Source organism: Acipenser ruthenus, chromosome 5 (assembly GCF_902713425.1).
Source record: "Acipenser ruthenus chromosome 5, fAciRut3.2 maternal haplotype, whole genome shotgun sequence".
NCBI classification, from domain to species: Eukaryota; Metazoa; Chordata; class Actinopteri; order Acipenseriformes; family Acipenseridae; genus Acipenser; species Acipenser ruthenus.
Genome location: NC_081193.1, coordinates 6982742 through 7003046, shown reverse-complemented (window position 1 = coordinate 7003046; position 20305 = coordinate 6982742). Strand labels below are relative to the sequence as shown.

The 20305-nt window shown below is 37.5% G+C and overlaps 2 protein-coding genes across 2 annotated transcripts in view; both read left to right on the top strand.

Annotated features, from left to right (window-relative positions):
• The window catches only part of LOC117402691 (monocarboxylate transporter 10), a 59198-nt gene extending 54412 nt beyond the window's left edge, over positions 1 to 4786 (top strand). Inside the window, exon 6 of the mRNA XM_034004073.3 lies at positions 53 to 4786. Coding sequence (XP_033859964.2) covers positions 53 to 282 — 230 coding nt within the window. The 3' untranslated portion in view covers positions 283 to 4786. The remainder of the gene's footprint in view (positions 1 to 52) is intronic.
• Positions 4787 to 10862: 6076 nt separating this feature from the next.
• Positions 10863 to 18052, top strand: LOC117402653 (sodium-dependent glucose transporter 1-like). The gene is made up of 4 exons (XM_034004007.3): positions 10863 to 11455; positions 13683 to 13851; positions 14145 to 14261; positions 15077 to 18052. The coding sequence occupies exons 1-4, from the start codon at positions 11165 to 11167 to the stop codon at positions 16411 to 16413; spliced, it is 1914 nt and encodes a 637-aa protein (XP_033859898.3). The 5' UTR covers positions 10863 to 11164; the 3' UTR covers positions 16414 to 18052.
• The last annotated feature ends 2253 nt before the right edge of the window (positions 18053 to 20305 follow it).

Below are 20305 nucleotides of genomic sequence, written 5' to 3'. Positions count from 1 at the left end.
GCTGAATTGTGTTTTGATGACCACAATTGACTGCAGCTTTCCCCCCTGGCAGGCATGCTGCGCGACAAACTCGGCACCTACAATGAGGCTTTCTACCTGGCAGGGATCCCTCCCATCATAGGGGGGCTTGTGCTGTGCTTCATCCCATATGTGGAGCGCAGGAAGCAGCAGCAGCAGCAGCAGGAGGCAGCAGCACACAAAATGCTGGATGGTAAAGCCAACAGTGTCCTTCAGCCCTACAATGCCCATGAAGAAAAGAAGGAACTGGAGTGTTCAATATGATTAAATCAAATAAAGACTTTCATATCTCAAAAGCTGATCAATATATGTATATATGTACAACAATCCTAATGCTGCTTTGCAAGGAAACCTGGTGAAAAATATGAAGTGATGCTGAAACTAGAAACAAAACAAGACAAATGTTGCAATCTTCTTGCTAAAGCTATGCATTTTTTTTGTTTTTTTATGTACATTTTTTTTTCTTTAAACCTGAATCTGATCACAGCTCTGCTATATAGGTTTTACACAAAAAAGGGCCAGGCTCCATTGGGAAGAAGAGAGAGTTTTTAAAAGTCTTATATTTCTTACAAGGAAACTGACTGCATTACAAAAAAACACTTTTTATAATATTTTCATAATATATGTAAGTATTAATGAATTCAAGCTTTCAGACGAGAAAACATATATGTGCACTCCAAGCAGTTTTTAAAACACTAATGGGTAGGTGTACTAAGATGGACCAGTTGCAGCGCAGACATACCACAATTTGCATTTGTTGCGACACTTAAAGTCAACATTTTGTCATATGCACTAAGAGAAAATATGTTAATGAAGAGAGCCACAATATACTAATTTAAATATTTGTTGCATCTTCTTAGCGAGATCTCTAGCATACATTGCGAGAGTCGTGCGACATTGTTCAAATAAATAGCAGGAGTTAAGTTGTGGTTTGCTGCAGCAGAGGGTGCCCTAAGGATAACGTCTATACGTGCAAGGGTGCAAGAATCAAAATAACATTGTTTTTGTTAAATTTAAACGTTGTCTGTACAATCCATTCTGTTCCGTCTTCATTTTACCTATTTTAATACTAAATATAGAAAAATAAAAGGCAGTTTAATCTGATTATATAGTGGGGCCCCCACCTTCACCCCCCAAAAGCTTTTTATAATCATACAGTAGCCCCTCGCTAAACCGGACATGTTTGTCCGACATAAGGAGGTGTCGGGTTTAAAAACAATACAATAAAATCGCACACACATACATTTATAGTGCTCAGTGCATTTAAAATATAAATCATTGCGCTGAAATAACACTAATGTGTTTTGGGTAAGCTACACATTACATTATGTAAAAATATAAATCTCTACAGTAGGCCTATACAGTATACAGTACAGTAGTAAAATGAAATGAATACCTAGCGCACTTTGTTCTTACTTTAGCTTACCGGTAACACAAAATAAATCATGCTGCAAATAAAATATTATTTTAAATTGAAACTAAATGATTTTAGTTTTTTTTTTTTAACTATTATTATTATTTTTAGCTTGGCCTGCTTAGTAGCCTAGACAATTAACACAAAATAGATCACAGTCCTCTATACAGATGCTCAGAATGAGCTGGAGGGGTTAGTGACACATGTGTGCAGTCTATTGCTCCCATGTTGGGGAAACCAGAAATGTCATAGAAATTTGTTTTCAAGGCTTGTAAGTTAGGTTTGCCAACTGTCCTGTTTTCGACCGGACATCCGGTTTTAAGGGATTTTGTACAGTGTCTGTTCAGAACCACTGACCGGACAGCAGAAGTCCGGTTCTGGTGAATCTTGCTTACACACTGTTCATTGCCGTTTGGGTATTTCCATTCTCGCTGAGCCAGTCCTGTTTCAACACTGTACTGTGCAAATATTTTTACTATCGGCCCATTAAGTTTGAGAACTACACTGAAATGTATTCTGCGTTATTACCGCATCTATATTTTTAAAAAAATCACACACATATTCATCTGAGGTTGAACCTCAAAGAAAAACTACTGCCGCAAAGCATTCCCTAAAAAGTCAACAGCATTGCGCTTGTTCAGTACATTTCACCCTAGACTTGTGACTCGTTTGCGACTATTGCGACAGGCGCTACACTTTAGTACATCTACCTCTCAATTCATAAAACAATTTTAAATGAATAACGTATACACCTGTGTAGGTACAGAAGCGGCAGACTGAATCGAAAAATAAGGAACTCTCACCAACCCACATTCAAGGCTTTATCCAATAAAAATCCAGTAAAATTGTACATACATGTTTTTTCATCTCCGCAATTCAATTGGTCACATATATTTTTTAGCCAGTATTACACCTCATATTTTTTTGATAAGCAGAGAATCAGACAAATGGTGTGTGTGGGTGTGTAAGGTTATTGGGGTCAACTTGAGTGATCTCAACATTGGCCGATATAATTAACCCTGTAATTTGCCTTGAGGTAACTTAACCTCCCTAAGAGCTTTCAACCAAAGAGTCTTAATGCAACGCATGCATTTCATATCAAGATATAGGTATAGGTTTGAAATATCTCAGCTATCTCAACTAATGCATCAGATGGCCACAGGGCCATGGGGATGATTATTGAAACAGAGGATGGTACACAAAGTGAATCTAAACAACAATACATTAGTTAAGATAACTGTGATATTTAAATGATAGCTAACAAAATAATTCCTTAAATCTTAGCCATTTTGCACTTTCGTTCACTACGGATGTCTCAGATGTGCAGTTTTAAAAGAAGCGCATGTTTTCAGATTCTATGCCTTTTTCTTGGGCTATCTGGTTGCTTGTACTCCCTGGATCATTTAGCCCCAGCAGTGTCTGGTGGGTCAAAGCAAGTTACTGGCTGAAAGCATATCAGTCAATATGGGAAGCAGCTGATTGGCTATTGACAGGAAAGTAAAGGGATGGGGACAATTTTAATCTCTAGTTGAAATGACCCAGGAAGTCAATCAAAAAGCACGGCTTCCAGATAAAGTTTTGTTTAACCTACAGTAGTGTAGTACCATATATCATGTTTTAAAAGGAAAATACATGTTTGTTATAATTTTCAAAACGGCACATTTGAGACCTATAGAATGAATGGATGTGCATGGCAGAGAAATTGTATGGAACTATTTTGTTAGCTAAAATGACTTTAATACATCTACTGAGTTGTTCTTTAATTGCATATGTTTTTGTTGCCTGTTCTGCTTTAATTGTGGGCTTAATTAAATATACCGATATTTAAACACTGCGTAGTGTAGACACTTTTAAGCCAGTTTAAAGGCATAGTGTGGACAGGGCCTTTCACAGCAGCAGTGGGCCTTCAAAGAAGTTTTGGGGAAGGAATTAAATTAATGAAAGACAGAAAGGTGACCTAGAGACATTCCAATGAAAAACAAAAAGAACATAGCACAACATAACGACTTGGACTCAGACATAGTTAATTAGTACAGTACAATTATTGTAAAGTGTAGAACTGTAAAGATTGCAAAATATCTTGAATGTATTCCTGTAAGTTTGAGCTGTGCAAGTATGGGGAGTGGGGAGGGGGCAGGTTAATGGATTTGAAAGAACCGTAATCTTTCTGAACATACAGTACTGTATCACAAATGCGTTTTACCAAACACCTGCTCTCATGAGTGCTGGCATTAATATGACAATGGAATGTGTTAGTGTGGGTGATAGGCCTTACTTTCTATTAGGGAACTTGTGAACAAGTTGCAGCCCTCATTTTTTATACCATGTATAGTGATGTTTCCTTTGTTCATCCTAAACCAGTCACACATGTGGAAAACATGCTTTGTATTATCATTTTAATAATTAGTTCAAGATGTCACAAATGAAACACTTTTGCAAGAAGCATAAAGCATGTTAGGTAATGAGCGAGTAAGATTACTAAGGTCTTTTTACAATAGTTCTTTAAAACTTTATTCCTGAGATCATTCAGAAGACCAGATAAAGTACTATAAATAATTACAGTATAGTATTCCTCGAGTTTACAGAGCTGCCGGTAATTTGTCAAGTACTGCATGACTAAAATATACTTAAAAGGATAGCCAGGGATTTAAAGGAGCTCTGCAAAGAGATTTTTGTTTTTGTTGTCTGTTGGGATGAACCAAAAGGGAAAGGGCTTAATTTGGAAGCATGACCTTACACGTCTACCAAAGTGATGTTTGTCAAGGGCTCTTTTGCAGCTGAATTATTTAAAATGGTGGCTAAGAACCAATTTTATCAGTATAGTGCTGGAATAATAAGGTCAGCATCTTTACAACTCTGCAATGTAACTAGAAGGCCACATTTATGCAGAAAATAGTCACTGAGAGAAGTTGGCTACTCAGAAAAGTGTTCTGCATTGTTTGTAAAAACTAAAGGGCATTAAAGCTGCTTGGGCTTGGCCCTTTCTGTCACCTTGTAGTTATAGCTTCATGCAGTAGTGTCTTCAACCAGCTATGTCTGTGGCTACAAGTCTGAACTGTAATATTCTAGGACTTCATGTAAAGCATGCAAGCAACACTACCGTTGCTTGCTTTCTGCATTTGCTTTAAGCTTTTTTTGTTATCAACCATCGTTGTTTTGAATATTTAATACACATATATTGTATTTCATTAGACAACAATGTTTTTAATTAATTTACCACAATCTATTTTATGTATTGTTTTACTCATTTGTTATTATTTGCATGATTTTATTGATTCTGATTTTATGAGATGCAATCTACCATTCAAACTGAAAGATTTTAAACGAAGTAAAGATTTGTTTAACTTTTTTGAATGCTGTTGTTTTTCTTGTGTTGGATTTTTCAAATGATTCTGGTTTATAGACTTCTAAAGACTGTTTGAAAATATTTACTTTTCTATTATTATACAAAATTGACATTTACATCAGAAAATTCTATGCCAGTCTGTGCCAGTTGTGAATGTGAAATGTAAATCTCTTGCAGGATTAGTCCATATAGGTTTTTGTTTTAGCCAGGACCTAATTATTAATTTACAGCTGCAACACTAAAAAAATAAGTATTTCATTTGGATAAAGCAAATAACAGCAGTCTGAACATCAAACACCAGAAATGGGAAACTTTCCATCAGTTTGAGGAGAATGACTCCATGGAAGATTTGGAATTGATTGCAAACTGTGTGCGTTTTGTAAAAATAATGTTGAAAATGCTGTCCCTCTATTTTACTATGGCTCACACACAAGATATTTTTGGGTTGGTTTATCCTATGTTGACGTAGTATGGTACCTGAACTCTGGTGAAAATTAGAACATTTTAATAACTGTTACTGCCATTATTTTGTTAGCTATGTTCTTTATACATAAGAGTAGGGTGCTTACCTCAGTACCATCATACAAAACATTTAAAAGCAAAATGGCACTTTATATTAAAGCTGTAGAAAAATGTTAAATCAACATTGGCCAAGAAAGTTTATGCTCTATTAAACAAATATTTCCTTTTATAAGGTGGATCTTCACATACATTGAAGCAATCTTGTGTATATAGAGATGCAGTTGTAGTCAAAAGTTTACATACCCCAATGGAAATTTATAATTTCTAGAAATTTCTCAAAATCAAATTATTATAGGAAAAATCTTTTGTAGTAAAAGTTTTGCTTTTGTGGATGAGGATGAGGAAAAAATGTTACAATTATTTATTTCAGCACTTTTTTTTTAGCAGAACTACAAAAATGTTAATTCATAATAGCTAGTTGAGGCACCTTTAGCAATAATATCCTCTTTTAAATGATTAGGATATTTGTCAATGGGCTTTTCGCATGATTCTTTATTGATTTTTGACCATTCTTCAAGGCAAAATTGTTCCAGTTCATTCAAATTCCAAGGACTTCTCTTGTGCACAGCCTTCTTTAACTCATACCAAAGATTCTCAATCGGATTTAGATCGGGACTTTGACTAGGCCATTCCAGAACCTTGATTTTATTCTTCTTTAACCATTCTGAAGTAGACTTTGATGTGTGCTTTGGATCGTTGTTGTGCTGGAACGTCCAGTTGTGCTTTAAACCAAGTGTAGCGGAGGGTTTCAGATGATTGGCCAATATCATTTGGTATGCTGTGGAATCCATTGTACCATGTATTGGGACTAAATTTCCTGTGCCATTAGAGGAAAAACAGCCCTGTAGAAGGATATTACCACCTCCATGCTTGACAGTAGGTATGGTGTTCTTTTCTTTGTACGCCTCACCAGACTTTCTCCAAATGTAACGACTATGAGACTATCAGCATTTCTTCACACCACAAAACCTTTGACCAGAACTCATATCCATCATTCAAACGTCGTTTTGCAAACTTTAAACAATTGTCCTTGTGACGTTTTCCTAAGAGTAGCTTTTTCCTTGGCCTGCGACCATTGAGACCTTCACCATGCAATACTCAACCTATGGTTGAAATGGAAACCCAAGTCCCACTTGCAGCCAATTCACTTTGAATATCTTTGGCAGTCAATCTCAGATTGTTATTAACCTTCCTCACAATTCTTCTACTTGTCCTTGGTGAAAGAACCTTCTTTCTTTCAGACCAAGGAAGCATTGTGACAGTACCATGAATCTTGTACTTCTTGATAATAGAAACATTAGTTGAAATTGGGATACTGAAATGCTTGGAAATCTTCTTGTATCCTTCTCCAGCTTTATGACAATAAATAATGTTCTGCCCAAGGTCTTCAGATAGCTCTTTACTTCTTCCCATATTGACTTATTGGTAATGACAGCAATCATCCTATGCCTAACACTTTTATACTCTCCAAGAATGTTCACCTACAATCCAGCATTATCTAGACTTTTTTTAGAATTGGGTTCTGCATTATCATATTGTAATGTCTACCACCTTGTAGACAATACTATCATAGCATCAAAGGTATGAATACTTTTGAATTAGCATTTTTGGAGTTTTGCAAAAAAAATTGTTGACAAAAATAATTGCAGACATATATTTCTTGTAACTTTTTTTCCCTAATCCTCATCCAAAAAAGCAAAACTTTTGCTACAAAAGATTTTTCTTAAAATTCAGTTTTTCTATAAATTTCTAGAAATTATACATTTTCATTGGGGTATGTAAACTTTTGTAAACTGTATGTATGCTTATGCATTTTTTACATATGTATGGTTATATAGATATATCTGTTATTCTTTATGTTTTCCTTTTAATATACTAAGTCTTTCAACTGAAGCTCATTAGCTCTACAAAGAAAAAAAATGCATTATTACAAGATAATATTACGTTATTTCACAATAATTATTGCGTTATTATGAGATCATAATTTTGCATTACTTCACAATAATTATTGCGTTATTATGAGATCATAATTTTGCATTACTTCACAATAATTATTGCAATAAATAGATAGTTTTGGTAATTCACACCATGTCACTAATCCCATTCAGTCTATTCATTTTGCTTTAAAATTGGTTTGGTTATATTTAATGATAAACTAGTACAAAGTATTTATTGTATTGTTAAGACACTCCGGGCCTCATTTACTAAGGTTCTTACAAACGTGTAATCCAAGGATAAGGCACGTGCTAGATATTTACTAAACTGTGCTAACCATGGAGCACACCTCGCGTGCTAGACAGCACTGGTGGAAAGCAGGTGTTACGAGCCGAGATCGGTCTTAAAGCTGTCTGTCAGCACAAGGTACAGGTATACTACACACCCAAAACAAATGCGTTTATATATAGAACGCACACATACCAGCCGACTGCATAAAATAAAGAAAGAAAGAAAAACAACTTTTGAACAGAAATGCGTCTATATACAGGTATATTATGATTAAATAAAACTGTACAAACAAAATAAATAACAGGACATTGAAAATGCATGTGTTTATGTAGCCTATAGACATAAAAAGCATGCAAAAGCTTACTATGTAAACGGAAAAAATGACATAACTGCGTTCATACAGACATAATTGAAAAGATCATTCTTGCAGTATACCCGGAGCTGTACAATAAAGGAGAACATCTGCAGTCTGTTTCTAGGGAACTGGATATAGCTGGTGTGTGCGATTCGTTTACCTTTACTGAAATAAGTATTCTGAAAAGCTATTCTGTATAGATTTTTATTAGCTGTATAACAGGACTATATATCATACGTGTGATCCATCTGATGATACAATCAGAGGGTCGCCTAACACATAGCGCGCGCCTGCCGCCACTGGTGTGAAAGGTGTGTCGCAGCGACAGTACCATTTTACAGCAGGACCAATCGCATCGCGTCCACTGTGTAGAGATGTTAACGCAATAATGATTGTGAAATAATGTTATATTATCTCGCAATAACGCAATAGCCTACATATTTATGACGCTAATGAGCTTCCGTATCCTTCTTCTTGGTAATTTTTGCCTGGCACTATTTTTTTTATTTCTATTATATGATTTTCTTATATGTCATCAGTTGCATTCTCTGTCTTGTTTCACGGAAATGAAACTGTACTTTGTAAAATTGCTAATTTATAATAATAATAATAATAATAATAATAATAATAATAATAATAATAGGCCTAACAAAATTCCAGGATACACTATTGAGAGAAAATCGTGACGTACCCTCACAGTTTGCAAACACAAGTAATCAATGACGCTAGAGTGAGTGAGTGAGAGTGAGTACGTGCGTGCGTCCGCCCGCGCTTCAATTGTACTTGCACTAAACTGTGCAGTGTGGTCCAGTGGTTAAAGTCCAGGCCTTGTACACAGAAAGTCATCAGTTCAAATCCCACCTCTGCCACTGACTTGACTCAGTGTGTAACCCTGAGCAAGTCACATTAATATACTGTTATAGTCTTACTGTAAATATTTTCTTACTAATTACCATTGACTTAATTTAATATATGATTTTTTCTTGCTTGTCTTACTGACCTTTGTCTTGATCATATTGGGTCCAACTCATGATGTTCAAAAAGACCAAAAAACAGATGGGGGAGAAATTTGAAAACAAGGCTTATCCTGTTGAGTGTGGACATTGCAAAATCTCAAGCGAATTAATATCGCTGAGACATACTATTAAATCAATCAATCAATCAATAGTTTATTTATATAGCACCATTCACACAAAAAGTATATCAAAGTGCTGTACAGGACAAAACAGAAGAAAATCAAAATATATTACATCTGTATAGAAATTAAAGAAAAACTATCATACATTTGTATAGAGATTAAAGAGAAACACAGTTTACAATTCAGTTAAAAAAGCTAATTTTCAATTTTGACTTAAAGTCATTAACTGATATGAGGTGGCAGTGCATTCCACAGTCTGGAAGCACAGGGACTAAAAGCTCCCTCTCCTTTCCTTTCTGTGTACACTTGTGGGAGGCACCGCATGCCTGCATCATCTGATCTTAAATCACGAGAAGGTATATATGTGATGAGAAGCTCCTTTATTAATCATATGTATATATATATAATAAAGTCGATGGCCGACATCACTCACTTTGTGTGTTTCGTTTCTGGGGCTGGTAGGGTAAATACTTATTATTAGTAGTGAAAGTTAACACCATGTATACAGATTATCTCACCCAGCGGTAACATGTACAAAGAGAAAATAATAGGTCCCAGTATAGAGCCTTGGGGAATGCCACAGGCAACACATGAAAACCCAGACACAGTCCTAATGAAACAAATTGCTGTGCTGTCTGTTAGTGAGATATGACTTGAACCATTTTAAGACAATATCGGACAAGCCACCCCAACTTCTGAGACAATCAATTAAAGCGGTATGGTCCACTGTATCAAATGCAGCACTTAAATCTAAAAGAACCAGAAGAGATAAACAGCTAGAGTCTGCACTTGCCGGTAGATCATTCACCACTGTGATGAGCGCAGTCTCTGTACTGTACGCAGAATGGAACCCCACTGAAACTTTTCAAGCACTTTGTTACCATCAAGACATGAATTCAGCTGGTTTGCAGCTACATTTTCTAGTACATTAGCTGGAAATGGCAGATTGGAATAGGTCTAGAATTGTTTAAAGCAGCAAGGTCTAGGTTTGGTTTCTTAAGCAGAGGTTTAACCACGGCCATTTTTAAGACAGAGGGATCTACTCCTGATGACAGAGATCCATTTATTATTATTAAATCATAAGGTAACCATTCTAGGAACACTATTATTTTCACACGTAGTGAAATCTATACTCAATAAAGAAGTTCCTTCTTCAGCTGGACAAAAATAATTCAGTGCTTGAAAGGTTTAATAAGAAACTATCCATATGTTTGTCTACCATAAAGGTGTTTAGTTAATGGAATTCTGGGCAATTGTGAGACTGTTGTGAAACTACCTTAGGTAGTGTACAGTAACTACAAGTAACGGCTATGGTAATATGACTTCTGATGATGGTACAGGTAAGGTGACCATATGGCTCCGTGTTCAGAGGGACAGTTTGGGACAGTTCAGGCTTTTCAACTCACAAGCCAATGCATTCTGGTAAGCGTAGTCCTGCTTCTCTTAAAGGAAAGAATGGTACCTGAGACAGGTAAAACGTCCTAGAATGCATTGGGTTGACAGGTAAAACGTCCTAGAATGCACTGGGTTGACAGGTAAAACGTACCAGAATGCAAAAGCTTGAACTGCCAAACTGTCCTGCTGAACAGGGAGCCATATGGTCACCTTAGCTTAGGTACAGAGCTCACAGTACTGTAATCATGAAAGCGCAGTTGAGTACATCAGGTATATCAAGGAATCAATATCCGCTAGTATAAAACTGAACAAAGCACTGAAGTGCTGCTTCTGAGTTCAAACAAAAAACTAAATACCATTGCAGTCATTTTCAGAAGCCATCTCTACGCGCTGGGGCCCGGGGGTTTGACAGATTATTTCTGTCTGGTGATGTGACAAATCACATCAACAGAACACACAGCTTTCCCCTTCCTGTATCCTACCCTTTCATTGCCATCTGAACCCAAGAACACCGACAGCATCCTGTCCTGCTAGTGTTATTTATATTAAAACACCAAGCTGCACAACAATCAGCATTTTTTGTTGTTAGGGATTTAAACAAAGCGACGCCTGCTTCCAGATGTGGGGGGATTAGATCCCTCGCTCAGGTCCAACCTGACGCGTTTATGGATTTGTATATACATCATTCTACAGCATTTTTTTCAGGTGGACAGCTCGAGTCTGTGTAGCCGCTTCTCCTTTTGCGACAAAATGTCCATTTCAGCTGCTGGTGCTGGTGCCGCCGTAATGAAAAAGAAACAAGTCCGTTTTGCTGCGACGGAAGAGGTCGATGAAGACGAGGAGCAGGAAGAAGACACGCTGTTTGATATGAGGAAAGAAAGCAAGCGGAGCCTGAAGGGATTTCTCAAAGAAGTCAGAAGGGCCGACCATCCCGACTCAGACCAAGTGGTAATCATCCGAAGGAACAGATCCAGCCGTGCTGCTGCCGGGTCAAGTCGATGGTCGACATCACTCACTTTGTGTGCTTCGTTTCTGGGGCTGGTAGGGAAAAATACTGAATATTATTATTGTCATCATCATTGTTATAACCCCCCCCCCCCCCCCCCCCCCAAACACACATACATACAAATATTGAAGTGCTTGCATAATAAATATATTCGTTACAACGTCACATGCAGGATTTGCATTGTATCGAATTTGATATCCAAAAAAGAGTGGTCTTGTCAAGCTAAGGAATTCAATATTGTATGAAATATTTAGTTATTGTGAGGTTAGTGTACTTTACTCAAAATCCAATGTAGTATTGTCGTCATTGCTTGGTAATACTCTCTTCCAGCAACTGTCAAACCCAAGGAATGGTAAGGATGATTACACTGCACTACATTTATTATTATTATTATTATTATTATTATTATTATTATTAATATTATTATTATTTCAATTATGGTATTAGCTTTTCATTTGTAAATCTATTATTACTTTTTCGTCTATTGCTGTCTCTTAGATGACACACGGATAAGCCATCTTCCTTGGCCATTGTATTTTCATTCAAGAAAAAATAAAAACCCTACTCTATGGTAAAAATTACAAAATATATAGTAAATATAAAACGACCCCATTAATACTTTTGAATTAAGTATTTCATTACACTGCAGAAAGATGTAGCAACCAACTTTGACAAAATATTGTTAAACTGTACATTTTACTTTGTAGCTTGAACAGACCGCCTGGATCCTTTAACAGTACCTGCTGAGTGTGCAAAGCGCCCTAAGAACCGAAAAGGACATTGTGGAGTCGGGCTTCACTGTAAAAGTAACTGGTTGAGGTCTGTCAGTGCTGGCTACAGTAACGTAATGTGGCAGCTCTAGGTTAAAAGGGACACAGACTCAGAACCAATCTGATCTTTATATTCCTTGCTGTTTGCGTCTGAGAGGCTCTGAACTAGAGAACCCGACACATTATAGGGGTGCGTACAACAGGCAGTTTAGAAGGATTATTCATAAAACAAAGCAACCTTGTGATCAGGTCTCCAAGAATAATAATGTCTTAAGGTATTCTTTGAGAACTACAGTACCATTTCTTGTTCACAATACTGTATGTCTTAGTTCTTCATGTATGTATTCAGGGCTGGTATTTAAAATACTGGAAGCAATAGGATGAGATAGGAATCAACATTTTTAATCGCAGCAGAAAAACAAATTGTGATAGAGCGCCACTGTCTGTTATGATCCCTTTTTTGATGTAACCTTGCCTCGCTGACAGTGCAACACGTGTGTCCGATTCTGTAATCATACATTTAAAACTGTTTGCTATGCATTGGTTAGTACATCAAAATTTACAGTATGTGTGTAACATTATCAACTGCATGCAGGACAGGGAGGCTGTGTTGTTTCTATGAATTACTGTTAGAGGGCACAACATATTATGACATTTGCTGCGGTAAGGAAAAACAAATAAAAAAGCTACTGGGTTTGTGTTTCCATTCTGCTTCCAGTGTTAAGAAGTTCTTTGAAATAATGCAGCCGCAATTACAGGACAGGTCAGTGCTCTGAATCAGTGGTTTTCCACCTTTTCGTCTACCAGTACCAGTACCAGTACCAGTGTCTCCAGCCGGGACCACCAGGTGTGACAGTAACTATGTGCAATCTTAAATGGCTGTTGTAAAACAGTGACCTACACCTTTATAAGCGGTTTTCTCACTGAAAATGTGATGGCTTCATCTAATTATTTGACAAGAGTTCACCACAATAAACAACACAGAGTGGCTGTTTTGGTTCCCCATCAGTAACTTTGAAAGTTCACAACAAATTCCTCTCATCATAATTTTGAATTTCTCTGAGATGCAGTGGTACAAACAGATTGATTGATACATTACGATGGTGCGATAGAGGGAGTATTGTGGGTGAGGATTCACATCATCATAAAGAGCAACTGCTGGTATGTACCAGTACTGGTACGAGTAGCACAGGTTGAAAACCACTGCTGTAGATCAGCCAGTCAGACCCGTTTAATAGAGTTGATCCAGAGAGTTCTAATTCACAAAGTCTGTGTAGTACTTTAGATGTGGTAAATTCACTAGAGGCATCACGCCAGATGTTTGGGATTTCACACAGGGCTATTTCATTGTTGAGATTTGCGTTATTTCACTTATCTAGAGAACTGTTTTTTCAATTATAATGAAAATTAGAGGCATTTGTCTCTACCTGTTCCTACGGTATTTATGAACTTACTGTATATCACATGATTGTATTGCTGTGTTTAATTGTAGGGGATGAGCATTGCTGTGCTGGGCCCCACATTTGAAGACCTGGCAGTCAACGTCAAGCAGAACATCAGCAACATTTCCTACATCTTTGTGGGCCGATCCATGGGGTACATCGGGGGCTCTGTGGTGGGGGGGATTGTCTTCGACTGCATGAACCAACATCTCCTGCTGGGTATGGAACTAGAGTTCTCACTGGACTAGTGCAGGAGAGGTCTTCGTTATTGAACACCCTCTATACCAAATGAAAAAACTCTTGCATTTTTTAACAGGTCATATAAAAAAGCTGTTTGGCAAGTGTTTCATATAACCTCCTATTTTTGAGACATTTTGATGGTTGCAAAAGTGTGGTAAAGTGTTACGAAGTAGCTTTTTAGGCAGTACTGTAAAATTGCAGTTTGTCAAACCTGGCACAGTTTCCTGCTTTTCTCCTCTGTACCCTGACAAGTGGTTTACTTTTGGTTTCAGGATTCTTACTGCTGATCACAGCTTTAGGATTGTTTGCCATTCCCTTTTGCAAAACAGCCCTCCTGCTGACAGGCTTCATGTCCCTCATCGGGGTGTCAATGGGGTTTCTAGATACAGGTAAGTACACTATCAAGGAGGATTAAACTTGGTTGCCATAGTAGTAAAACATTTACCGTAGTCATCTTGAATTGAAGCTGTTCACATGCATGTAAGCATTTCCATGGTTCATCTTTTTTTTTTTCAATGCTTTACAGTGATTAGGGCTATATTCTTTTTTCATGGTCCAAAAATAGGTATTTCAAGATTAAACATAACAAAATATTTATTAAAACTGCAAAAAATAGTTCAAAATCATTTTCTCTAGTTATTATACAACAAAGGTTCTGAAGTATTTAAATGCTTACCTGAAAAAATAGTAAATGCTAAATTGTGGATGATTTGTACATAAATGTAAAAATAACAACAGACACGTGAAATGTCCACTTCTTGTACTGGTTAGAGCGATCTTCAGCAGAAAGAAAAATAGCATCTGATCATGTTTTCACTGTATTGTCTCAAATACAAATTGCTAATAGGTATGCAAAAAACAAATTAACTCATAATAAATATTATTTCTAATGTGAGTTTTATACCTTTTTAAGGGTCATACTTACTGTTGCCGTGTTTTATTAAGAAAACAGAAAATAATCCTCAGATGAGCCCTGTGCAATTGCATTTTAAACCTGCCTCACAAGATCTCTAAACAGGCTTGAATGAAGATCGGGACCCCACATGGCTAGATAGAGGCAGTGCATTTTTTAAAGTGACTTTATGTTAAACAATTTATTTATTACAAGACATCTCGTCATGGGCACTGAAAAGGTTACACACTGTTCAGCCTCTTTAAAAGTTTGCCCACTTCCATTCTCAACATATAACTGATTCTCTTGCAGGTGGCAACGTCCTCACTCTTAACACATGGGGCGACAAGGCAGGACCGCACATGCAGGCCTTGCACTTCAGCTTTGCAGTGGGTGCCTTTGTGTCACCAATCCTTGCCAGGCTCATTCCTGGGAAATTGCCCTTCCTTGGTGCCCACGTTGCATCAGGCAAAAACGTCAGCGTGGAAGACAGGGGTGTATCGAATACGGATATATACACCCATGTGAGCAACCAATTCTCTCAAGCCCTGAACATCACCCATGAAAAGAGCACCTCCATGAAGTCCATGTGGTCCTACATTGTAATCGGCTCCTTCCTGCTACTGACCTCGCTCATGTTCTTCATCCTCTACGCCCGGAGCAGTGCCCCCCATGCAAGAGCCAAGACCTCTGAGGAAACACAGCTGGTGGCTAGGCATCACAACGTCCTCATCCTGCTGCTCTTCTGCTTCTTCTTCTTCTACGTGGGAGCTGAGGTAGCTTACGGCTCTTTCATATTTACCTACGCCAAGGACTTTGTGGGGATGGATGAGAACCAGGCTGCTGGCCTCAACACCCTGTTCTGGGGCAGCTTTGCAGCTGTCCGCGGCCTGGCTATCATTTTTGCAACATGCCTTCAGCCTGGCACCATGATCCTGTTAGATCTGGTGGGTTGCACGGTCTCCTCTCTTTTCCTCACCCTCTACTGCCGAAGCAGTATTTCCCTGTGGGCTGGCACAGCTGTCTATGGGGCTTCCATGGCTACCACCTTCCCCAGCGGGATCTCCTGGCTGGAGCAGTACACCAAGATAACTGGATGTTCAGCAGCAGTCTTTGTGGTGGGTGCAGCCCTAGGAGAGATGGTGATCCCGTCCGTTGTGGGTTTCCTGCTGGGGAAGACGCAGGACAACCCAGTGCTGATGTACACTGCGCTGGGCACCTCCACCGTATCCGCCATCCTCTTCCCAGTTATGTACAAGTTGGCGTCCAGCCATGGCTCAGACGGCGGGAAGCTGAGTGAAGGAAGCTGCTCTGGGGAAGACAGCGAGGACCACAAGGCCTTGTTGTCGTCCGATTCCTGCCTCAATGGGGAAGAGGAAGATGAGGCTGAGCAGTGGAACGATGCCGATTTTGAAGTGATCGAGATGAATGACAGCAGTCTTATGAACTCTCCAAACGAGACTGGCCCTCCTCCTCCTGACTCTGTAGTTGCTGCCAAAACCATCGTTGCTGCTGTCGTCACAGATCTCTCCTCAGAAGCCACAGAGAACAGCACCCCCTCTCACTCTCCAGTCTTTCTCAGGGGCTCATCTAGAAAAAAGCTGTTGCTTAGCCTCGCCAGACAGAAGAATGACTCTGAGTGTCTGTAGTTTGATCTATGAATACAAGCCCCTTTTACTGAGCTGGGGGGAAAACAAGTGTTTGTGTGCTGTTGACTTGTTTAGGAACATGTCTACCTTACTGAACAGCAGGGTATGCTGCCCTGTGTATGGCTCAAACTCACTCTTCTCATCTTGCATGCGCTGCACATTTAGAAAACCCATGTAATGTGTGGTGGATAAAACGCTTCCTTTTTAGTATGTTTTTGCCACGTGAACCGTGTGGTTAATGCCACTTGCAGGGTCCAACTGATTGAAAAAAAAAATACATGCAAGCAAAACAGAAGATAGACAATTCAATTCAAAATATTTAAATTGTTATTAATAAGTAACACCATGACTTTGCCTTTTTTTTTTGTAAGTGTAAACAGCCCTGGGCTGAAGTGTGGCTACGATTGTAAGCAGGAGTGAAATTCTCAACATCAAAGTGTAGGTACTCATATGCGCAGCTGGGTGGAGCAGACCAGCGGTTCAGGTTTTTTTCATACACATAAACATTTAAAAAGAATTAAAACAATTTGAGTGACAATTAATACATACGTATCAAATGTATACATTTTTTAATACAAAATTGACAATATAACCAATTCACCATAAACAAAGAAGCTGAAAATACTGAAAATTTTGCACCCTCTGCTTGTATCACTCAGTCATGTACCATAATATAACAGTTAAGTTAAACCTTAAATAAGTATTAAGAAGTATTACACTATGCAGTAACTGCTGTAGACAGGGAGTGTTTCAAGATATCCTACAAAAAGGCTGATGTTATAAGAAAAATTGTTAAAAAAACAACTGTGATAAAAATGATACAAAGGTCCAATTCAAACAATGCACAATAGTGGCTGAAATACCCCTCTAATATTTAATGTAACAGGCACTACTCTTTAAAACATTATGTACTTGACTTGGCCATTTTAAGCTCCATAGTATTCTCTGAAATCATCCCCATACTTTCCAGACCCTGAGTACTCACCTACATCAGGACCTGGCCATGCTTGCACTAGAACATCTATCCCTGTATTTTATTTTTTTATTTTTTTTTTACTTATTACTTCAAATAATAAACTGGAGACAAAAATCCAGTGTTTTGCTAGATTTTTTTGTTTTTAATTATTATTTCTGGGACAACAGGTCAAACTTAAGTTCATCAATCATATAAATGAATAGAAATTAATACCTAAGCCAAAGTACATTACTAACGTATTTAAGTTAAATAAAACAAAAACTACTTTCACTTTCTTGTTCCAGTCACTTTCTGCCCAATTCCCAGATAAATCTAACAAAAGTATAACGATTTACAATGCTGTTATATCATAAAATGATATGCAAAACTGTAATATCCAGGAATAATAAGGTTGCAAGGCTTTACTTTGCCCCACTGAATTAACTATAAAACAGTAGTTACAGTTATCATTCTTTTGTGTATTTCAGGCAGAAACAGTTGTTGTTTCTGCACAATAAACAAATTGTCATAAAGTAATAGAATTATTGTGGTTTACTTATGCCTTTTATTAGATCTACAAGCAAGTGAAAATGTAACTTAAAACAAACTATTTAAAAAATAAATGTAGAACAGGGGGCATTGTACAAAGAAAAAAATAAACCTCCCCATTTTGGTTTTCGTTTATTACTGTCCTCATAACAGAAAGTAGGATCACAACAAAGCAAAACGTTGACACTATACTTGACATTTATCTTGCGAGTTGAGCCTGTGTTTGGAAAGCGTGACGCATGTCAAGTAATGATGTACCTGTATCTGAATCCCGATTCTGATTCGTTTGTCAAATCTGAAGGAGCACTTTACTTTGCTGGTCCTGTTTTTTATGTTACTTCCTACTGTCCCACACATCACATACGTTTAGAAACTGTAGCGCAAATTCTAACAAGGTGGTAAACTGGTCAAGGCAAAACGCGTTATGAAAATTATTTCGAATATTTATCAACTATGTAATTTATGGCGGACACTGACGTAGATCTTCACTTTCAAATTCATATGCAGCAGTGGTCGTTCAAATATTCAGATATTTTCTCAGTAGTAAAGAGAATATTACTCCATGCCGCTGTTTTCACGTCTTACTGCTTAAGTCTTCTCTAGTTGATCAACCAGTGAGAACTGGCAAAAAGCAAAATGACTGGAAATGTGTGACGCAGCCTAAAATTAAATCCGATCAGAATTAAAGCTCAGGCAATCAACATGCAGTTATTATACTGGCAGTAATGCTGTCCAATAGCAGCTAACAGAAACAAAATGCAAGCACTATGGACTGTGTTGAATGAAATCTGAATAGCAGGAGCCGACTGAGATAAGGTCGAAGAGAGGAGTTGAAAAGTAGATAAAATAAGTCCCGGTACCCAGGACCGGCATTAGAATAAGTCCCGGTACCGAGTACCAGCAGAATTTCACCTGTAAGTGAAATAATATTGATCACGTTTTACATTACACCATTTTTTTTATTAGATGAAATATGTAAAATAAATAAATAAATAAATATGGAAGATGATAATATATGATGAGAATATAAATATGTTGAATCAAAGAAACCATGTCCTGTTTTAAAATAAAAAAGTGAATGTGTGTGCTGTAAATAGATTTTACAAAGTTGAGGTGCTTGTCTTCCTGAGTGATTGGGTCACAATGTTCTGTGTAGAATGTCTAATTCCAGTCATGCTTAAACATCTACAACAGAGTGAACATGAAGTCCTGCTACATGAAACATGTGAGTGTTTCGTTGAATTTTGTCTGTGTGATTACTTAAGCTATTAATGTATTAAATCACTGTGGTTTACTGTGAACTTTAGGTATTACAAATTAAATGTACATTTTAGACATTAAAACAGTATAAAAACATCAAAACACAAAAGAGCTTGTGAACATAATATGCTACATATATATAGCATATTTATTTATTTATTTATTTTTCTTTTTATAGAACTGCGCCTTAGTCGCGCCCCCGTGTTCTAGAAAGTCACAATTGGTTTCAATTGTGTAGGTTTTGTTAGGTCTCAGAAGTTGGAAGAGTCCCTGTCCTGGCATCCAGTCCTGGGTTTCAGGACTACCCTTGTTGGAAATATTATTTAATCCATAACCTTGAAAACCTTCAAATAATGTTTATCTACATAAAATGTGTCTAGGTTTCTTTTAGTATAAACATTATCGCTACTTCAATGTTAAGGATAACCATTATTTTTGGTACTTTTGGCATCATCCTGATTGTTTTAGCTGTGAATGGAAAGATATCAACTTAAACGTTTTGACAAAACGTCATTGTTAAGGGTCTTGGAGGAAAACTGCCTTAGCTGATGTAATATGAGGGGTAGATCTAGTGACTGAATCACTGGAAATACATTGTAGCTATGGTGACGCAATCCAAGTAGCAGCTTTAAAAAAATTAAATACATTTTACAAATACAACAATAACTGTGCTGCAAAATGGGTTGCACCAAACAGTACAATCCTCAGCTAGCCGATAGAAGGCTCTAGATTAACTGGCAAGGGGTGTTCTGGTCAGGATTGGGGTGTGACCAGTGTAGTGTTTCTTTCAACATTACAGCAAAATAAAAGGCAAGTGCTGTGTTGTACATCTAGTGACTGTCTAGTTTGAAATAACTAGCCCATATTAACACTGCTGTAACTCCATATTGGATCAAGTAACTGGGTAGGCTGTTGTCTTCTTTATTCTGTTGTTTTGAGAGGGAGGTAAGGCCAGAATATTAAATAACCTGCCAGTGAGTTGTGTATTTTTAAATGTTCATTGCTTGGTTACAAATTACATTAAAATTAGTAAAATATTACATAAAATGTTCTAAAATATATTCCTATTTATATTTGCTTATATAAAGTACTGTAGTCTGTACTAAAAATACAAGACAACTGAAAAAA